At 34.9% G+C, this 23,061-nt stretch overlaps 1 protein-coding gene across 1 annotated transcript in view; it reads right to left on the bottom strand.

Moving 5' to 3' along the window:
- Tmem131 (Transmembrane protein 131) overlaps positions 1 to 23,061 on the bottom strand; it is a 448,968-nt gene that overhangs the window by 163,826 nt on the left and 262,081 nt on the right. The window contains exons 22-25 of the mRNA XM_090388275.1: positions 8,353 to 8,488; positions 6,741 to 6,932; positions 6,468 to 6,640; positions 3,228 to 3,367 (exon numbers count right to left, since the gene is read on the bottom strand). Of these exons, the coding sequence (XP_090244401.1) occupies positions 3,228 to 3,367; positions 6,468 to 6,640; positions 6,741 to 6,932; positions 8,353 to 8,488 (641 nt within the window). The remainder of the gene's footprint in view (positions 1 to 3,227; positions 3,368 to 6,467; positions 6,641 to 6,740; positions 6,933 to 8,352; positions 8,489 to 23,061) is intronic.

Consider the following 23,061-nt stretch of genomic DNA (forward strand, 5'->3'; position numbering starts at 1 on the left):
TCTGTTGTCTCCATCGTTCTCCCAACTCCAATAATCACTTGGAGCTCTTTAACTCTTCCTCTCTTTGCAACTTGACTTTCTCCAGTCCAACTTACCTAACAGTGAGATAATTTTCCTTGGTGATTTTAATGTTCACAACTACAGCTGACTTCCGTTTTCTAGTCACACCGACCTAGCTGGTTGAGATGCTGAGGCTTTTGCAATTACTAATGACCTAGCACAGATTGTTCATTTACCTACAAGAATACCAGACAATGCTAACCATACAGTCAACACACTTGATCTTTTTCTCACAAACAACCCTTCTAAGTACACGGTCGAAGAGAGAGGTCCTTTAGGCACCTCAGATCACAACTTTTTGATTATATCTTCTCCAATGGAGCCTTTATCTCATGGCTATTCCCAACCTCGTATTGTTTGGCATTACAAGAATGCAAAATGGGATGACCTACGACATTTCTTTTTTTGGTCGGATTACTGTTTCAAAACTTCTGATGTCAAAGTTTGCTCAGATCGTGTCAGTGAAATTATTCTTGGAGGAATGGAATCCTTTATCCCACACTCCACTTTAAAATCTCATCCTTTATCTGAACCCTGGTTTTCCAATAAATGTGCTAAGGCTGTTCAAGAGAAGAACGTTGCATATCGTAATTGGCTTGTTTCTAATTCTTCAGTTTTATTTTCTGCCTACACAAAAGCTCGCAACAATTGTAAAGCAGTTATTAATCAGTCCAAACTAGATCTGAAACATGCTATGAGTAGAAAACTTGCTTCTTGCTCTAATGGTAGCCGAACATTCTGGTCTCTTGCCAAAGCTATTGGCCCCAAATTTTTCCAATCTCTGCTCCCACCTCTGTCCAAACCAGATGGTTCTGTTGTCACTTCAGCCAAGAATAAAGCTGACCTGCTAGCATCTCATTTTTCTTCCAACTCATCTATTAATGATCGTGGTAAAACACCTCTCACCATGCCCAACACACTCCATTCAATGCCTCCTGTGGTCTTCCGTCAAAAGGATATCAGAAGGATTTTGACGAATCTTGATGCTAAGAAAGCTTCAGGTCCCGATTGTATTTCTCCACTTGTTCTCGAAACCTGTGCTCCTGAACTTACTCCTCTTCTTTGCTACCTTTTTTCACTTTCTTATTCCAAAGGTGTTTTTCCTTCTGCTTGGAAATTTGCTCATATCTAGCCAGTTCCTAAAAAGGGTGACAAATCCCTCCCATCCAATTATCGTCCCATTGCAATTACTTCTACTCTTTCTAAAGTAATGGAGAAATCAATTAACTGCCAACTCTTAAAACTACCTAGAAACCTTCCGTCTGATCAACGATCGCCAGTATGGATTCCGTCAGTGTTGATCCACTGGTGATATTCTGGCTCATGTTACCCATTTATGGACCAATTCAATGGAAAAGTTCGGTGAAACACAAGCAGTTGCTCTTGACATCTTAAATGCTTTTGATTGTGTTTAGCACAAAGGTCTTCTCAACAAGCTTCCATCTTATGGTTTGCCAACTGTTTTTAGTAATTGGTTATCCAGTTTTCTCTCTGATTGCTCACTGAGGGTGATGGTTGATGGCTCTTTGTCTTTCTAACTTCTCCACTAATGCTGGTGTCCCCCAAGGTTCATTTCTTTCCCCCACTCTTCTCCTATTGTAAATTAATGACTTTCTTTCATTGACCGGAAATCCTATCCATAGTTTTGCCGATGATAGCACATTGTATTCCACTTTCCATTTTGAGAAACCTTGTCCTGCTCAATCAGCTTCAACTTCTCATAAATCTGCCACCAATTCCTTAAATGCCAATCTCCAGGTAATTCTCCAGTGGGGCAAAGACAACTTGTTGATTTCAATACTTCTAAAACTCAGTCTTGTCTTATATAGATAGTAGTAGTAGTACTACTACTACTATCTCGCAAAAAAGATTCTTCTGCTCCAAAAGTAATCCACAAAAGAGATGATATATCTCTTTTGGGGATTACTTCTAATCTCTCTTGGCACATACACATTACAAATATTGCTTCTATTGCATCTAAAAAATTTGGTTTTCTCTTTCGCTCTCGGCGTTACTTTTCTTCCAAATAGCTGTTCACTGTACAAATCGCAAATCCGCCCTATCATGGAATGGAATATTGTTCCCACACCAATGGTGCTCCCAAAACATCTCTGAAGCTTCTTGATTCTCTTCTTGATTCAGAAGAGGGAATTAGGTTAATTAATGATTCATCTCTAACAGAGTCTCTGCACTCGCTGTCTCATAGATGTACTGTTTCTGCTGCATGCCTCTTCTACAGATATTTCCACGGGAATATCTGTAGAAGAAGCATGCAGACTGTTCTTCTGAATTGGCTTCTATAATTCCTGCTCTCTCTTTCAAAACAGTTCAAACACATGCCGCCACTAGCCAACATCCATTTACTGTCGAACTTCAAACTCACAGAACCAACTTTTCATCTTCCTCGTTTATTCATTCAACTGCCATTTTCTTGAACAACCTTCCTTCATATGTATTTCCTGAAAATTACTGTCTACAGAAGTTTAAGTCCAATGTCAACAAATATCTTCTTTCGTGTTTGAGGTTTACATAAAAAAAAAAAATATATATATATATACATATATAGCACAACTATATCTTAATAACCTAACCTTATGAAGTCAGAGAGTTTATAAGGTTAAAGAGTATTACATAAATATTTGGAAGAAGTCGATAAAATATAAAACTAGGGAGACATTTTATTTTATTATTATTTTTTTAGAGCAGATGCTACAAAGCTTTGCTTCCTGCATTGATACTAATACTAAATAGCCCAGCAAACCAAAATTTTGTTCACTAAGAAATATGCTTAGAGCCAATAAATATTCATAAATTTCTAAGTTCTATGGTGAACTGCTGGAAACATTAAACAACGTGTGGTCTGATACATATTAAAATACTTTTGGTATGAAAACAGATTAAGTTCATTCACTAGTCATGTAGGGTAAAACACTGTCTGTTAACATTCAATGCAAACAACCATTTCTTTTTGTATGATAGATTATTACCAAAGCTGCCAATGTCAATTACTAAGAGAGAAACAACAGATTACAAGCCAAAACCATGAGCTGCACAAAATTTCAGTGATAAAAGATAAGTCACAAATTTCATACTGAACTTAGAGATAAAGTTGCTGTTATGTAGTAAAATATTTTTACTAATATGATTTAATGTACATTTTTACATACCATCGCAGTCTTTAAGGTGTTTTTCAGTAAGCTCAAACATGAGAGATGAATCTGTTCCTGGACTTTTATTTCCAAATTTTATTTGTCCATGGCCTCCTTGCCCTTGAACTATTAAAGCATCCATTACTGTTAGATTGTTCCTATTAAAAGCAAAAACAGCATATTTTAATGTACCACCTGCATATTTTATAAATAGGAAAATGATTTGGTAAAAAAATAATGAAAATATCAAAAGCAAAACTTATTAATAAATGCTAAGGAAGTGGGGGGGGGGAAGAGATAAATTGTATAATAATGACAGACCATACTCGAAATTGATGAAAAATAATGAGCACTTACACCTCTGTGGAGTGTAATTTACCTTTAATTTCTTAAAATATTACATATTATTCTCAGATGTTTTGTGGTACTTCCTGCTATACTTTTTCAGTGACTGCAAAGACAACAGATCTGGTAAATTGTTGTGATATGATTTACATAAAGTTGTTAATTTTGATTACACATTACAGGTTAACTTGATTATAACCAAAGACATCTGGTACACTAAATATTCTTTTAGTGGCATGGTGTGTACGTATATAAAGAAATGGAAATTAGTGAAATAACCTGCATAGAGAAGTGTAATCTGTCTTTAATTTCTTGAAGAATTACAGATTCTCAGACATTTCATGTATCATTCTTCCTGTACCACTTCTTCGGTGACTGTAAAGACAGCAGAACTGATAAATTATGGTAATTTGATTACATATTTCTTACTTTATAATATTTAGCCTTTAGCACTTATATGTATAACAGAACCTGACTTAATCAACAGAAAACTATTAGTAAACATCTGGTAAAGATTACATAATTTTTTAAATCATGTTAATAATTTAATAAAATTAAGCTTAAGTGAACAGATAGCCACAAATACTTACATACAAGATAATGGTTTATAATAACTAAGAATGTTTGAATCAAAACAGTGAGTGAGTGGGTGGGTGGAGATTTGGACGTTGTAGGATTAAATATCTGTTTGGCAGCTAATCTTTGTGAGTGCCTTAATTGAGTCGGTGGGCTCAAGATTATGTTAAAAGGGGGGATGGGAGGTCATAATTATTATTGTGGTTTCTATTTTTGTTTTTTTATCTGCTCTAATACTCTGCTTTTGAAAATATGCATGTGGCTAATGTCTATTTGAATGCCTTTGTTTCAATTAATATTTTGTTTGTTATATCAATATAAAGGATTCTTTTACAGTCTGTATTTCCTATACTTGTCGACACCCCCCCCCCCGATGATGAAAATTGTGTGTACTTGTCAGTGGTTAGAACAGTGGTACTCTTAAAATTCCACTGGTGACATTTGCAACCAGTGAAAATTGGTTGCAAATAGATAGGTAAATAGATTTGGTAAATAGATAGCATCACATATGGACCACACCAACCAGGTGTGGTCCATATGTGGTGCTATCTATTTACTTAAGTTTAATTTTATTTAATTTTAATCTTATTAGCTAAATTATTTAACCTTTACCAGATGTTTACTAACAGCTATCTGTCAACTAATTCAGGTTCTATTATGCATGTACTAAAGGTTACATATTAACAAATAAGAAATGTATAATCAAATTAACAACTCTATGTAAATGAAGTTACCATAATTTACTAGTTCTGCTGTCTTTACAGTCGCTGATGATGATGTGGTACAGAAAGTACTATTAGAATAATCTGTAATTCTTTAAGAAATTAAAGGCAGATTACACTTTACAGGTTGAAGTGCTCATTATTCCATTAATTTACATTTGGAACAACATATCCAATCATGCACAAGCATAATAATAATAATAATAATAATAAATAATAATAATAATAATAAATAAAAATATAATAATAAATAAATAAACAATCAGGAAATTTTTGGAATCTGCTTTATTCACCCATTCTGAGTTATTACTGTTCAACATAACTACTTAATTTCATCTGCTTAATCAGGGAATTTATTCAAAATTTTTAAATTCATTACTCAAAGAAATTTCAAATTAAAATTAAAGGCTGTTCCAGGGAGAGTTACAAATACAGAACCCCATCAGGCCTTCTTTTTAGTATGGCAAATGGTAACACCACAAACTTCTCCAATTCTGTTTGATAAAATGCAGGTTATCTTCCTGGGTAGTGGAAGAAATCAACAAAATGGAGACTGAGTGAGTGAGTTGTTCATTACATTATAAACAATGACCTCTTAGGACAGACATCGGCAAGCTCAGGCACAAGTAGCTGCAAGTGGCACAGAGAACAATTTTTTGTGGCATGCCAATGGTATGATACTGATTCAAACCATATTTCTGTGTTAAACTCCTGTTCAAATGGTATGCATGAAGTTTTTTTAGTTGTACTGAATAAAAATGGCATGTGCAAGGGAAAGAAGCCACTGATCTCTCTATCTCCTAGTATCTGTAAATTTTAGCCGGTTTTTATCTTTTGACAATGACTGGCAACACTGATAATTCAGGATCTTGTGTACTTGATGAAGCAGAGGACTCAATGAATGATGACACACTGTGAATAATATAGAAATCCTGAAGCAACCACAGAAGTTATGATTGCTCTCTCCTTCCATTCTACATGTTTTTAAAAGGCCTAGGTTTAAATCTCATCAAGATAACAAGTCAAAGGAATTTTTCATATACTGGCCAAGTTAACTGGTCTGATGCATGTTGAGCCCCCCCCCCCCAAGGACCTCAGGTTTTTCAACCAGCAAAACCCCAAACCAACAAGTAGAAGTTGATATCAAAGGACTCAGTTAGCAATACCATCCACAATAGAAGTATTCAACGCTTTGGATACATTGGTATCCTCAACAGAAATCTGTGCAAATTTTGACATTGGCCCAAGAAATTGTACTATGGATAATCCCGAAAATTGAGACAGGGAAAGATTAGTGGAAAGTTAAAAACTTTAAAAAAATAGCATTTATCATATCTATGCAAAACTTTTAAGTACATAACTTTTCATTTGCTAGTTTATTTTTCATGTACGTTTTATTGTACGAAAATTTTGATACTACATTTTTTTGCAATTTATATCAAATCTGTTTGTTATTAATATTTTTAATTTAAAAATTATCAGAAAATGTGTGTAGATACATTTGGTGTCGACAATTTTGGAAATTAAGGTAATGTAGAAATTTCATATTTTCACAAATTTCAAATTAACAAGGTCTAACTGTATAGTGGAATGTGTGATATACTACGTGCTTTACCTTATAAGAATAAGAGAGGTCCTTAAAACATCATCTTTGGGAGAAAAGCCAACTTGTATTCTCACTCTCATTCCAGGAGTTAACAACATTGCTATACTCTGCTTATGAGTCTGGACTCCAAAAAATTCTTCTAAACTTTTTCTATATGCCGGAATTGGATTATCTGCTTTAAACTATTAAAAAATAGAGAATAGAGAAGAAACTTAAATATTTTATGCTATAAATTTTTAACCACAACAAATATCACTAATTTTGAGTGATTACACAACTTACATTGAATTCCTCTAAATCTTGAAGTGTAAGTAAATCTGGATCCACACTATTTGTTTCTCTTGAACTACTATCTCCACCAAGTTTATGAGAGAGCATTTCCAAAGCACTATGTGGACTAGGATATAATGCTAATGGAACCACTTGTGCCAGGACTGGTAGACTTGAAGGATTTTCTAAGGCAAACTCTTTGATCTATATGTAAAAGTTCAACAGCTCCGGGCAATGAGTGTGATATAGTGTAATACAAAAAAATAATTCAAACTTTTTATGCAATGTCTAATTAATCAAATAATGAATACAAATAAAACAGAGCCTCAACAGTAATCATACACAATCAAACATTGTGGCAAAAGTAAAAGCGTTAAATGTGAAGGGCAGATTAACAATTAAGTACTGGGGAAACCAAGAAGGTGTACTGAGTAGGGGAAAGGGAAAACATGCAAATAAAAACCATGCATGACCTGAAGGCCGACTGGAAGTAAGGTTAAATTCAACTTTGTCATCACAAGGTTATCATACCCATACTTACCAGATGTGAATCCTTGTAAGTGTTTAACTAAACATGGTATTTAAAACTTTAGTGACACTAAAACTAGAATTATTTTAATAAACTCCAATAATGTTATGATAACAGCACTGCCAAAATTTATATTAACAAAGACATCACAAGAACAAAAGATGACAGTCAGAGAAATATCAAAAAAATAAATAAATAAAATAAATTATTCATTCTTCCCCAATTTGGTATTTGCTTACAATTTCTGTTTTGTACTTTTATCTCTTAACTGCTTCTGTAAACAGAACTTGGTTACATTATATTTATGATAAATGTAAAGTATTTGTAAATACATTCTCCATCTGATATAAACTGAAACAGATATTATTAATTAAGGATAAAGATGCAAATAAAAGTGTGACAAGCTAACTCAGAGATTAACATAGGACACTGTGAGGGGGGAAAAAAAAGGAAAATTCACATTAAGAAGTACTATGAAGTGTACTGCAGTAAATATAACTACTATTGTTGCAGTATTACACAGTATTGAGTACAATAAGAAACAGTGATCAGGTCTCTATCATCTTATATACATATATATTAAAGAAAAAAAAAAAAAAATCCTTATGTTTAGATATTTGTGGAATATGAGCTTAGCTGGCCTGGAAGAAGCAATGACCAATAAAGGTATTTTTGAGAAAGCTCACTTACAAATAAATTACCAAGCAGAAGTAGAAATGGAATTTACAATTCCATTTTTGAATATTTCTTAATTAAAATAAAACTGTATACATTAAAAATCAAAGAATAAACCAAAAGCCGGCTGTGCATAAATCATTCAAAAATAACTCAATTACAGATATATAATTTAAAAATAAGATGTAATTTCATCTCCCAACACAAATGTTCTGGACTGAGAAAATTACAAAATTTGAAAATCATGTGCTTGACTTTTGAATAAAACAGAATTTTACACACTTATAAAATTTTCAGCTTTCTTGAAACTGTTGATGATGAGTGGATCACAGTAGTGAAGTAATGACAGTGCATTAAATATGGGGAAAAAAGTATTTTATTAATATTAGCAAAACTTAAACATGACAAAAATATACTCACTGTTAAGTTGCCAATTTGAGAAACTGGAAACCTTAAGTGAACTTTGTTAGATAAACGAGGCCATTGAAGTGATGTGTGAGCTTTAAGCAAATATCCTCTCACCTCACTTGTATCTAACTGCAGTGTAATATTCATGCTATGAAAGAGAAAAAAAATAGGCAACATTCAAGAAGTTATGTAATAAATATGTAGGTTATCCCAAATTATGAAAAGTAGGAGGACCTTCTTGTCCTCTTGTGCATTGTTTTTGGTTGGCAGGATTTAAACTGCCGGGGTTTAAAATACTAGGGTCTTTATTACTCACATCAAGATGAATTTCCTGTTATCACAAGTTGCCTTGGTATTGCACTACTTTTAATCAAATGTTATTGTCAAAAACTTAATATGTTATTTATTTAAAAGATGAGATACTGCTATAATAGCCTGCTTCAGGACTTACTGGTCCCTCACCAGATAGTAGATGGTCTCCAGTGGAATTCTTTGATAAAGCAGTGATAATATAGTTGTACAAAGCAAGCTACTATGCTGTATGTGAAGTTAGAACTTCAAAATTATAAAACAGATAAATGCTATCATGGTCATTTCAGAATTATGTTAAGTAGTATTACTTTTTTGTTTTTCAGTAGCAGGACTTTAATTGTCTAGTAAATGCTAGGGTTTTATCGTTCACAGCAGTAAAAACTTTATGTTATCACAAGTTACCTTGATGCTACACTATTTTTTCAAACTGAACATTTATTTAATAGATGAGTCATCATTATGATAGCTTGTTTTATGACTTACTGGTTCCCCATCTCTAAATCTTGTCAACCACAAAAGCACAAGAGAGGACAAAAGGATCTCCTTTTTTTTTTTTTTTTTTTTTTTTATAATTTTGAGAAGACTGCAACAGCATTAACTATTTTAGAATTTCAAAGTTAAAATTTTATATAATGCATGGCAGCTCACATCAAGCCACTTCATTACCAATGGCAGTTCACATAAAGCCACTTCACTACCAATGTTTTGTCTGGAAATTGTCATCAGAGATCACCTACTATGAAAGGCCAGAAAATCACAAAACAAGCTATCATAGCAATGTCTCATCATTTAAATAAATGGCACATTACCCTTTTGGCAATGTCATTTATTTAAACATAGCGCAATAACAAGGCAACTGATGGCAATGCAAAGCCTGTTCTTTTGTCTGCAATACGATCCTAGTACTTACTAGAGTTTTAATTCTGCAAACCAAAAAAAAAAAAAAAAAAAATTCGGCACAGGACAGGTCCTACTTTTCATAAAAACGAATGTGCCAAAATAGCATTAGCTATTTTTTTTTCATTTCAAGGTCATCCTAAAGTAATGCACACTGCACAATAAAGGATGGATGTAGCATCAACTGAGCTTCAGAACTGCAGTGAGAAGGTTCTTTTACAAATTTGTCACTGCATCATTGGCTATCTGTGAGTTATCAAGTTTCAGAATGAAGATGTGTCAGTAGTCACATATAAAAATTATAAATGCTATATGATCGGAATCTTACTGCAATCCACAATGCTTGACGTACTTAAGTTTTGCATAATGATACTATGGACCAAAGTTGTCTTTATCTACAACCTCACTTGTGTAAAAGTCACATGCGCATTGCAGAGGAAGAATGACATGTGGCATGTAAAGAAACTGCTAATTAGACATTTATTTCAAGATGTGCAACAGCTCACAGGATTGTGATTGGATCCTATAGAAATGAAGAGTAGTTGACAAATGAACTTTGTTAAATAAAGACACTTTCAACCACTCTCCCTCTCTCAACTTTTCCTTTGTGCTACAGCTTTTATGCCATTAAGAATCTGATATTTTGAATCAGAATTCAAATCACGATGCAGTGATTTGGATTTGGATTGGGTTTTATTGGTGCATCAGCAACTGAGGCTATAATGCGCCAAATACCGGTCATATATAAAAAGTTAAAACCTTCAGTGACTTAAGTAGTTAGGCCACCATGTCGGGACCGATGCAGTGAAAACACACACTTTGTCACTGTGAACAAAAGCAAATAATGTGTCCAGAATTTCAAAAATGACTTGAATATTTGATGTTTGGGATTTTTTTAAAGTTCCAAAATAATCCAGAGCCTCACAGGAGAACATCCATGGTTGAAATGTTAGAGAAACATAGATAGAAGATGCTTCTAAAACCACTTTGTGGTCCTTTACCACTCTACCCAATATCAATTCACCCCTCCCCCCACTACCACCACCACATCTGAAGTAATCATTTAAAAGGTTGCTTTCAGAGCATTGAGGAACCTTCCACTGAAGAGACCAGATGAAATTCAGTATCTTAATAATAATAGCAACTAACTGGAATGGAGGACATACCAAGATGCTGGAAAGCAGTTATGACAAAGAAGGGAGTTGATGTTTTGGGAAGTAGCTTCAATTTATAAAACAAGTAACACATGTGTGTAACAGTTTGCTATGCATTACTTTAGAGGTAGCCCTCAAAGCTGACTGTGAGAAGCCATTCAATTTAAAATAGATGAAATTTTAAGACCATGACAGAAAACAGAAAGGCAGAAAAACAAAAAAATACATCTCATATAACAGTTACAGGGTTTACTTACTGTAAATTATGAAACTCTAAATACGATTAACATTTGTATTCATTGACTGATTTATTGTAAACTCCACTGACCTGGTGGTCATGCCAGAGTATAAACAAGAAAATAACTGCAATATTGCATACAAGGTGTTCTAAAAAAAAAAAAAAAAAAAAAAATGCTATAATTTAAAATGTATAGACCACAACTTAAATAATATACCTATTTTGTCCATATTTTTCTAGTAAAAAATAAAAACATATAACAAAGGATCATTGCACACCCAAAAGATGTTGCCAATTTCACATATTTAAAGAAAATTAATGTAGCCCAGCTAGTATATGTATTTTATAACAGAGTAGGCTGGAAAGCAAGCTTATTCCTTGTTTGGTGAACCACCACTTTTGTAAGGATGTATGTGGATTGTCATGTTTTAAACATGCTGACAATCCACATCCAATATGCTATGTGGAAATATTCAAGAGATTTATGAATATAAATGCTTGAATACTTTCCATAGCATATTTGTATCTAACAGTATATAGTAGCCTCTTCAGAAGCTCTCCAGAAACTGAAGTTCACATCTTTAACTTTGACCACATAAAGTTTCTCTAGATACAACCCATTTTATGATATCGTGGCCACTGTCTGCTATTAGTTCAGTTCCCACATTGTCAAGTTTTTGATATGGTTAGGCTCATTAGTGTGAATCAGATATAGAATATCAGAGTCCCTTGTGCTCTTTTGGGCATGCTGGAATAAGTAAAAATCATTCACTTTGTTCAAAAAACTGCTACCATATAGTGTAGTGTATTTCTGGTCTATGTATTCCAGACTTTAAGAGGGAGGCTGAATTTACCCATAATTCAGACAATGTACTTACTAGCCCATCCAGTTTGCTTAAAGAGATTTCTGTTATATTCTTCAAAGTCATTTGGCCTATAATGTACCCCTACTGTCATCTCTTTACTGAAACTCATTTCAAACCACAGTGACTTAATGTCTGTGTTACCTGGCTCGGACTCGGGGAACATTCTTTCACTGAAATGAAATCTTTATCTTGTACTGCTGCGTGGCAACTCACCAAGTCCAACTACACCAGCAGTAGCCAACTTGATCAAAAGTTTAAACTCATTTAATTTGTTTAAAATACTCCTGTCATTATTGCATAAATAAATTAAGTTTTCTATTTTTTTTACTTTTGTCAACCCTGATACACCTCTTATAGTTACTTAAGTGTTTTTCCATGTAGTTTCAGATTGCTGTTGAATTCTGCCCCTATTACAGTTTTCTTTTCATTATTTAGGATAATACGTTAGTTCATTTCCATTTTAAATGCTATTAATACATGTATTAATAGCATTGGTACTAGTGGGTGCATATTAATACATGTATTAATATGCACCCACTAGTACCAATATGAGCTGAGAAACTGTTACACCTCGTAAACTCTGGTAATTCTGTGCCATCTATTTTTCTTAAAGAATTTGTTCTCTGATTGTTAGAGAGATGAAGATTTTATAAAATATCTAAGAGAGATATTCTGTAGAATACCTCCCTTACAATTTAGTCTCTCCTTAAGACTGCCTCCTGCAGAATCAGAGCATTTTGCACAATTGATCTATTCTGGGGCCAGTTCGGGAGTGTATTACTTAATACAGCATCAGATACTTGAGTTCTGATTAGTACTCAGAACTCAAGTATCTGATGCTGTAATGAGTGAATTTTCCCCTAGATCAAATTTGCTCCAGAGCATCAACTGGCTTTCTCAGAGATTCAGTACCTAACAGTATGTTTAGCTTTGAATTAATTTTGCTGTACTGCTGATAACTTTCACAAAGAAATGACTATCCATCAGCTAGCAAAAGCTTGGCACACATGACAAGTGCAAGCAAAAAAGGCCTTAATTCACAAAAGGTAAGGCCTTTTTGTTATGAGTGAGTTTTCCATCCATAATGAAGTGAATCCATAATCTCTTTTAAATAATATTTAAAATTACAAAATATTTAACTATAAATTCAGAGGAGCACTGGTTAATTACCTTTTATGTGTATGTGTGAATTATACAGTTCCACACAGGAGAATTCTTACTTATGACTTACATGATTAATTAATCCACAAGAGTTAAATGAATTTACAATAACACTAAGGAAAGTGGAAGACAAACAGCTGCAGCTAAAAGTGAACAAAGAATCCAGGACTAATGGAATTTATCCAATTATATTAAAACAAGCTGCAAAAGGGTAGTTACACCTGTATCAGTAATATTCAGAAGGGAAGATTTATGGGCAAGTCCCTGTAGACTGTAGAGGTGCAAATATATCTCATATTTACTAAGAGTGTTTCAAAAAGGTGAAGTGGGTAACTAATAGATCTCTAAGTTTGACCTCTGTGCTAGGAAAAACAAGGCAGTCAACAGTAAAGAAGTAATGCATAATCATTTTGAGAGGAGCAGAGCCATATGACAATCACAGTATGGCTCTGTTAAGGGGAAATTTATGACTGATCAACCTGATTAGCTACTGATCCTGTACCACAAGTACAACTTTTGTATAAAGTGGAGCAATGTCAGTAGGGTCAAGTAACTACTATGGATAAAGGGATGGTTAAATGGTTGGTTCTTGGGTTTTATTGGAGCATTAGCAACTAAAGCTATAATGCACCACAAGGATGGTTAAATGATAGGAGACAAAGCATGATTATAATGTACAGCATAGGTCACTTTTGTGTGTTAGTTGCTCTCTTACAGTTTTTAATATTTATTAATGTTGATTGATATAGACATTTCAAGTTTGATGTCTAAGTTTCCTGATGATGCAAGGTGAGCACAGTGGTTAATGACAGTAACCAGTGTAAGCTACTTCAAGAAGATCTAGATAGACTAAGCAAATGGGCTGAAAAATAGAAGCTGAGGTTTAACATCAGTAAATGCAAGATACTGTATTTGGATAGGAGTAATCCGAAAATAACATACCAACTGGATGGTACCAAAGTCAAAATAGTGGAATATGAAAAAAAGATCTATAGGTAAACACAAAATTCTCTGACTACTGCAAAGAGGCTGCTAGAACAGCTCACTGGGATTCTGTCAATGATATACAGGAACTTTTCCAGTAAGGACAAAGAAAAGTGATCACCCTGTTGTATAAAGCCACGATTAGGTTATATCTGAAATCTCATATCTCTCAAGAAGAATCATCATCAACATGTATTTTCCACCGATAGTTGATTTATCCCTTTTTATATATTGCTCCTCCATCTGGGCATTTCCACCTAAGTCTGTCATTTGTCCCATTACTTCTCAGATATTTTCTTTCCCACTGGCTCAATGCAAAGATGGGTTATTCACTCCTGCCACTCACTTTATATCCAACTTTAAAGGGGTCTGAAAACCTCATTTTAGGATGAATACAGATCTGTTGGAAATGGTAACAAGATATGCTCACCAAGAAAGATTGGGCCTGTAAACTGCAGGTTTTAGAAACTAGGCATCTGCATGATAACTGATGTGTATAAAGGCTTTAAAAGAACTAAGCAAACTAAATAATGATGACATCTTTATTCTTCCTCAGTTAACACACACTGGTACATATTTACACTTAAAACAGATGGTTGCAGAACAGATGTGCAGAAATCTGCATCCATTACAGCCATCACAGTTTAATCCAACAGTAACTGACTGTTGGATTAAACGTTCATCGCAAATGTTGTGGAAGTAGCTGCAAAAACAAATAATGTTTGAAAAAAATTTAAGGAAGGTTCAGACATATTACTGGAACCAATGGAAAAATTTACTATTTTTTTTGGCTACATGCTCTTTATATAAGCTTTGCTTCCTTGTATCATGTTACCAATACTAAATTATGAATTAATAAAATCTGCATTGCCAGTGCAAAATGTGTTGCTTTGAAAAAAAAAAAAAAAAAAAAATATTAGTATTAGTATTAGTAACGGCCGTATGGTGCAAGAAAGCCTATGGCTTATGCTGCACCAGCCAAAAAAAAAAAAAAAAAAATCTGAACAAAACAATGATATAAACAAAAATTAAATAAATAAATAAATAATAATAATTAACAAATAAATAAAAATAATAAAATGAAATAAAAAATAAATAAAAAGGAAATTAATCCTATCATCCTATGCGCTTCCCTTACCCGAAAGTACTATCCAGATGACCTTTGAATTTCCCCAAACTGTCGGCCTCTACCACCCATGAAGGCAACTTATTCCAATAATTTATAACTCGCTGGCTAAAATAAAACTTCCTGCAGTCCAATCTAAACATTTCCCCCCGTAACTTGAATTTATGTCCCCTAGTTCTAGCATCATTTATAATCTTGAAAATTTTGTCCTCATTCATTTTACTGATGCCTCTCAGAGCCTTAAACACCTCAATCAAATCTCCTCTAAGGTGTCTAGTTTCCAAACTCTGCAACCCACATATTCGAAGTCTTTCTTCATAAGGACGCCCTTTTGCCGATCTCACCAGGCGAGTTACCTTTCTTTGCACCCTTTCAAGAAGCTTGATGTCTTTCTTTAGGTGCGGTCTCCATACTTGAACACAGTATTCCAAGTGTGGTCTAACATAAGCCTTATATAATGGGATTATCACGTCCCTATCTCTACTTGCAAAAGTTCGATAGATCATCGATAGGACACCATGGGCCTTCCTTGCAACCTGTTTACAATGCTCAGAGAATTTCATGTCTGACCGTATCGTAACACCCAAGTCCCTTTCCTCCAGTACTGGGTTTAGTTGAACTCCACCAAGTGAATAAGTTATTTTGGGATTACTGTTTCCCAGGTGTAATACCTTACACTTTGTTGGATTAAAGCACAGCTGCCATTTTTCTGACCATTCTTGAAGTCTATCTAGGTCTCTCTGAAGAAGCTCAGCTTGACAGTGATCATTAACTACTCTACCAATTTTAACATCATCTGCAAATTTAGACATCACGCCCTCTATCCCTTCATCAATGTCGTTTATGAAAATTAAAAACAACAGTGGTCCTAATACTGATCCTTGGGGAACCCCACTTCTTACATCAACCCAATCTGAGGAATAGCCATTTATCACAACCCTCTGCCTCCTACCCTGAAGCCATCCTTCTATCCATCTAAGGATTTTCCCAGTGATTCCAACCTGTTCTAGCTTATAAAGCAACCGCTCATGTGGGACTGAGTCAAAAGCTTTGCCGAAATCTAAATAAACAATGTCGAAATTATTCCCTAAATCCAGCTCGTGAGTGACCCTTTCGAAATAGTGAACCAGATTTGTTAAACATGATTTTCCCTTTACAAAACCATGCTGAGTATCCTTGAGAATTTCAATTCGATCCAAATGATCCTGAATTCCACCCTTGATCATTGCCTCCATGATTTTCCCTACTACTGAAGTCAGACTGACAGGTCGATAATTTCCCACTTCACTTTTAGAGCCACCCTTATGTATGGGTGATACATTTGCACTTTTCCAATCCAAGGGAATCTCCCCAGAGTCTAGTGATGCTCGCATAACCAGCCTCAGTGGTTCAATGCACTCGCTTGCCGCCTCTCTCAAGATTATAGGGTATATTCCATCAACTCCAGGAGCCTTACTGGTCTGTAGGCTTGAAAGTTTTTTCATTAAATAATCTTGCGAAATTTCAATATCATTAATTACATATTTTTTAACTTCGCTCCCACAATTTCCCATTGCCACAAAAGGCTTTTCATTTGTAAATATCGATGCAAAATAACTGTTGAGTTCATCTGCAACGGCAGCTGGTGTATTTATTACTGTCCCCTTTCCCTTACGTAAAGGTCCGATCTGGTTTGTCCTGCTCTTCTTGGCATTTATATATGTGAAGAATTCTTTATCCCCCCCTCTTTGCTCTGTTTGCTAGTGATTTCTCATAAACTGCCTTTGCCTGTCGAACCTTTTCTGTGGCTCTATTACACATCACCTTGTAGCTGGTATAGGCTTCAGTACTTTTTATTGCTCTGTAACTTTTCCATGCCACCTTTTTCTGCTCAAGTAATGTGGCAACTTCACTATTCATCCAACTTGGAACCCTTCTCGTGGAGTATTTTTTTAATGGTATATACGCATTCAAGGCATCTGTGATTAATGTTTTAAAAGCGTACCACAGTTCAATTGTATTCATTCTCTGCGTGATATCTACCCAGTTAATAGAGGCCATGTAGTACCTTAAGGCATCATAATTTCCTTTTCTGAAATTAAAACCCATTCCTTTGCCTTTTACTTCTGCTACCTCTCTCGTCATCATCCACCGTAGAACTCCATGATCACTTCCTGCTACTGGTTCCTCTACTGTCAGCCCTGTTATGTCATCTGATTCATGTGTGATGATGAGGTCTAGGATATTCTTTTCTCTAGTACTTTCCCTGACATGTTGATACAAATAACAGTCATCTAGTTGATTTAAAAATTTTGTTCCCCATGTCGAGTTTCCTTCCCATTTACTCCAATCAATTAGAGGCAAATTGAAATCACCCATAATAAGACATTGACGCTTACTTGCCCATTCCATTTGCATGTAGAGGCTTTTGTCATAGTCTTCACAATCACCTGGTCTATAGATTACTCCTACTCGCATTGTACCTTTGTTTCCAACTATCTCACACCATACAGACTCTATACTAGCATGTGAAATGTCTGAATCCGGGAAAGCTATCGTCGCACTCAGGCTGCTTCTGATAAGAAGCATTACCCCACCACCCCTTCTATCCACTCTATCCTTCCTAAATACATTATACAAGCCGTACTGAAACTCATCATCCCCAATTTCCGGGTGGCACCACGTCTCTGTAAGCCCTATTATGTCCGCGTTACTTGTTTTAACCAGCAGTTCGAATTCGCTCATTTTCGCTCATTTTATGAGCGAAATATGAGCGAAAATATGAATAAGTGTTGTAAAAAACCAAAAAAGAGAAAAAATTACCCTTTAAAATAAATTAAAAGACATTAATTTTCATGTTTAATAATTAAATACATATTATATAGTCAATTAGTGTCTCTTTAATTAAAAAAAGTGATCTGACACTGGTTTTGAAGATTCAAAAAGAAGAATCATCATCAACATGTATTTTCCACTGATAGTTGATTTTATATATTGCTCCTCCATCTGGACATTTCCACCTAAGTCTATCATTTGTCCCATTACTTCTCAGATATTTTCTTTCCCACTGGCTCAACGCAAAGATGGGTTATCCTCAAGTTCACTCCTGCCACTCACTTTATATCCAACTTCAAATCATGCCAATCCATGCACTAGAAGCTAAAGGCCATCTTCCTGCAAAATCCTTGTCACAAATGACAATTTTACTTGATATCAATAAACTGGAGAATTCTCCCTGGATACACAAGATCTTCACCTGCACTTCAATATTTGATTGAAGAAGACAGACTCTTTTTTAATTAGCAATTAAAGAAGACAGACTTTTTTTCAACAAAGCTGTGAATTAGTGTAATCAGTATAATTAGAATTCCCACACAGGAAATACTGTGTGAGGGTTCTAACACATAAAATTGCTATACAAATTTAAAAGATTTACACCTTTATTCATGAATTTACCGTAATCTTTACTGCAGAATTTGTACAATACATTATAAATGTTAACTTTCAATAAATTATACTTGTTAACTTGCAAGAACAAGAGTTTGCTGGCTTTACTATACACCCAGATTCCCAATACTGAGTATGTTATAGGACAGTCAAAGCTATTTTAGAAAAGACACAATGCTGGACAACTTTAGTCCTCAACTTTATAATGTTTAAAGAGAATGTTTTTAATATATGGGGTCTTTAGATTTTAAAAAATGACAATGAAGTTTTCAATAGTAAAAAAAAATAAATAAAATTTAAATGAAAAATAAATAAGAATAAGAAAACAAGTACCTAGAATGAATCAACATTCCACCAGGTATGTCTGCTTATTCTTATTATTTTTCATACTTTTTACCCTGAAAATTCCATGGCCATTTCTTTTCAAAATCACAGTTACTTCTATGTAATCATTCAAGATCAGACATGGATCAAACAAGACATGTTTATATAAGCCTTTTTCATTGTTTTTAGGTCCTGAATTGAATCTAAAAGTGTGGACCAAATATGATGAAATGCCCGGTATATGAGAACTTTATATACACAGATTTATTAATTGGCTACAGGGTCCACAATTAATGCAAATGTTGCAAATTTGGTTGTCAGAATTTGATTAAAGGGCTATGATCACTCCACACTACTGTGTACACCAGTGATTCTCATTCAGGGTTGTCCAAGTTTCTTAAATAGGTGCCACCACATTACAAAATGCTCTATTCAAACTAATGGAAACTGTTCAGGTATGCCCTGAATATAGTGTTTTTCACTCCTTCAGTGCCTTAAAAAAATGATAAATTGTTTCCAAATATGTGCACATTTGAAAACAGTTTGTCAGCGATGTGCCTACTATTATTTCCCAGGAATCAGTATTGCACTACTGTGTACACCAATGATTCTCAGAGTTGTCCAAGCTTCTTAAATGGGTGCACCACATTACAAAATGCTCTATTCAAATTAATGGAAACTGTTCTTTAGGTATGCCCTGAATTTTCACTCCTTCAGTGCCTTAAAAAAAATTATAAATTGTTTCCAAATATGTGCACATTTGCCTGCTATATATAGCAATGTGCCTGTTATTATTCCCCAGGAATCAGTATTTTCTTCAAAATAACTTCAACCAAAGTTAGCCGCCTTTCTATTTTTAGTCTACCCATGGAAAATATTCCATCTCTCACTCTTCCATGGTATCCAAGACTAGCTGACATATTGGTCACCTTTCACTTCTGTTTCTATGGTGGCCAAGGAATGTTGATTTGGGAGCAATTGCCACCCCTGGGGAAATTACTCACTCCTCTGTATTCAAAAACAGGTGATTTTCCACACAAAAAAAAACACCCGTATGAGGCATTATTTGCTTCATGCAAAATTTTGCCAAAACAGCTGCAATCTCAACTTTCATTACTATCAATACCCATAAAGAAAAAGCAATTTTCTCTGTTCCACAAATTTATTTGCAACTCTGGCTTTATCAGCTGGGTTTATCACATTATAAGTTTCATGATGCTAGACAGTGACATTGATATAATCTTAAGAGTTGTGTTGGAAGATCTTATAAGTATCCTCAACAGTGGATACTCCCATTCATGTTGATGCTAGAGAAGGCCAAAGTTTCCATACTGTGTGTGTGTTTGAGCTTCCAGTTACTATATCCTATATATGCTTACTTACCTAGTTAACCAACAAGGTAAGTAAGTTGCGTCATCCCATTCCAAACAACAGACAAGCTGCTGAATTCAAAGATTTTTGTTCTATTATGCTTAAAAAATTCTTGAAAAATCCCTTCTCAAAATGCTTACTTTCCAGATAATGGGATTTTTCTCAGGTTTATTCACTGTGACATCAGTGCTAAATCCATCCTCACATATCTGCCCACAACTCACCAGATTTATCAGGCCTGGAATCAAAGAGGACTGTACTCTTTCTTATTTGACTGCATCAGTATTACTTTCTTTGTCTCTTTACTTCAACATTATTTTGCAATAAGGGGTAGCATACTAAAAGCTCATTAAAGCTCTCCTGATAGCCTTTCTGCCCATTTGTCTGAACTCTTTGTTCCATTCTTCTAAACGTTACCAGCGTCACATATGATACCAATGATCTTTTTCTTTTTAAATCTCCCTGCTTTTCCATCTTTGGTTGTTGTTGTTTGTTTATTTGGTTTTTAGGAGCATTAGCAACTAAGGCCATATTGCTCTGGGATATGCGGTGCTCATTTCCTGACCTTTCCACATCCTCCGTATTTGGTCGTGACGGGCTCGAACCCCGGTCTAATCAAGAAGCGTGTGCTACACACTGCTGCTCCTTCCCACCTGGCTACGGAGGTGCCCCATCTTTGGTGTCAATAGTACTATTACTGCCATAAATGCCTGGATCATGAACTCATTACTTATGACAACTTTTATGGCTTTCATCTAAACTGAGTTCAAATCCATTGCAATATACAATTTTCTTTCTCTACTACACAAACATGCCCCATGCATATTAGCTGCAACAGTTAACATCCTGCCCTCATGTTAAAATCCTTGGGGACAATAATTCACCCAAAATTCTATTTGCTCAGACTTAACATTCTGCATGCCTTCTGGGCCTTAAAACCAATCTATGTCTAGTGTTTGATCCAAAAGTGACTATGAGGTACTTTCTGATTTATTTACTTCCCACTTTATATATTGCAAACCACTGTAGTCTTTGCCAGTACTTTTGCCATTAATATCATTTTATCCTACAAATACAGGGCATTCAAATGGATTGACATAAAATCTAACAAACCTTATAAAGTGTCTTGAATACAACTCTATTGCCAGCTCCATCACTCTCCAGCTGTCTTCTGATGGAAAATCCAATTCCTTGGTAGGTGTTTCATTTGCTGAAAGGTGCTGATAAGCAGTGTAATATCTGGGACACAGCATCTTGGTGAAACTCACCACATCACTCATAAATCACATCTTATTATAGTGCAAATTTAAAAGGATTAACAAAATGAATTCCTCATTTGTCACCTATGCCAGCAGCACCTTCAACAAGAAGTTCATTGATGCCAACTTAGGGATGCTGGAACCAAAAATGAAGTGGAATTATTTGTCAATTTGATCTCTAACTTTTGTCATAATTTATTATTCTTTATTTTATTTATGATGCAAATATGTTCATTTTATTTAGAATTTTATAAATCCCACTGAGTTATTATAATGCAATATGCATTTTGTATTCCTTTTTTTCTGGCAATAAATAAATTTATATATAAAATATATATTATCAACATATGGAAATGTAAGAACCAATGTGAACTGATGTATAATATTTAATTATATATAATTTAATTATAAAGATTTTCTGATGTGTGTGCTGGATAAAATTTTCACAAAAATACTCACAAAAAAATGTTCATCAGCATGCTGTGCGGCAGGTAGTTTGCATATATCTGTGGCGTGATGAGCCACGAAAAAGAACTTATGGCCCTTCAGAAGGTGTGTTTGATTGTCATAATGGACAAATGTCAATGCTTGTTACTGCACAGCAGCAATTAAACATCCTCAATTTGAGTGCTGGCAATGGAAGACTGAAGGGGATCCTGTAATGAAGAAATGGCCTGGGCAGTACAAAATCCTTATTAACAGGTCAACAGACCATGCAAAAATTGGTAATGACATTGTGCTATCTAATATTAGACACACTTATTTGAAGATGCAAGATGTTGTAGGTAATTCTATAAGTGCTTCCACAATTCGCAGGAGACTTTCTGCCATAGAAATTTGTGTATCAGTCTATGGCAGAGCTACAGCACAAAAGACAGATTACGTAATTCAATGCACAGAGGACATCAATGCTGGACTGCGGATCAGTGGAAAGCAATAATGTGGAGTAATGAGTCATGGTACTTGCTCTTCCACTTAAATGGACATATTTGGGTATGAAAAATGCCTAACATGAATGTATTGTCTCAACTATGAAGGTTTGCAGATTATGGTAAGAGGGTATTTCAGAAGTCTGTTAATTTTGGTGATCAAAACAATAAATGCCAAGCCCTATCTTTGTATACTGGATAGTGTTGTTTGTTATTTAGTTTTTAGGAGCATTAGCAACTAAGGCCATATTGCTCCAGGGATATGTGGTGGTCATTCCCTGACCTTTTCGCATCCTCCGTATTTGGTGGTCACAGGCTCGAATCCTGGTCTAATCAAGAAGCGTGTGCTGTGCACTGCTGCTCTTGCCCACCTGGCTACCGAGGCGCCACTGGATAGTGTTGTAGCCTCCTACACTTACCAACAAGATAATGTCGATAATGATTTATTAGTGCCTAAGTAATTGAGAATAAGGATGTTGAATTCATGCATGCCCAAGAAGCCCCATCTCAACACTGCTAGAACTCACTGCTGTTTTAAAGGAAGAATGAAGTACCACACCACTGGCTTTTATCCAGAAAATGAAGGTAAATATTTCTGCAATATGTTCACACCATCAACACAGCCACAAATGGCTCAATCCAGTATTAATTCTCTTAATAAATGCATGATGTGT

The sequence above is a fragment of the Mastigoproctus giganteus genome, chromosome 2 (genome assembly GCF_048544385.1).
Source record: "Mastigoproctus giganteus isolate SK-2022 chromosome 2, ASM4854438v1, whole genome shotgun sequence".
Lineage (NCBI taxonomy): Eukaryota > Metazoa > Arthropoda > Arachnida > Uropygi > Thelyphonidae > Mastigoproctus > Mastigoproctus giganteus.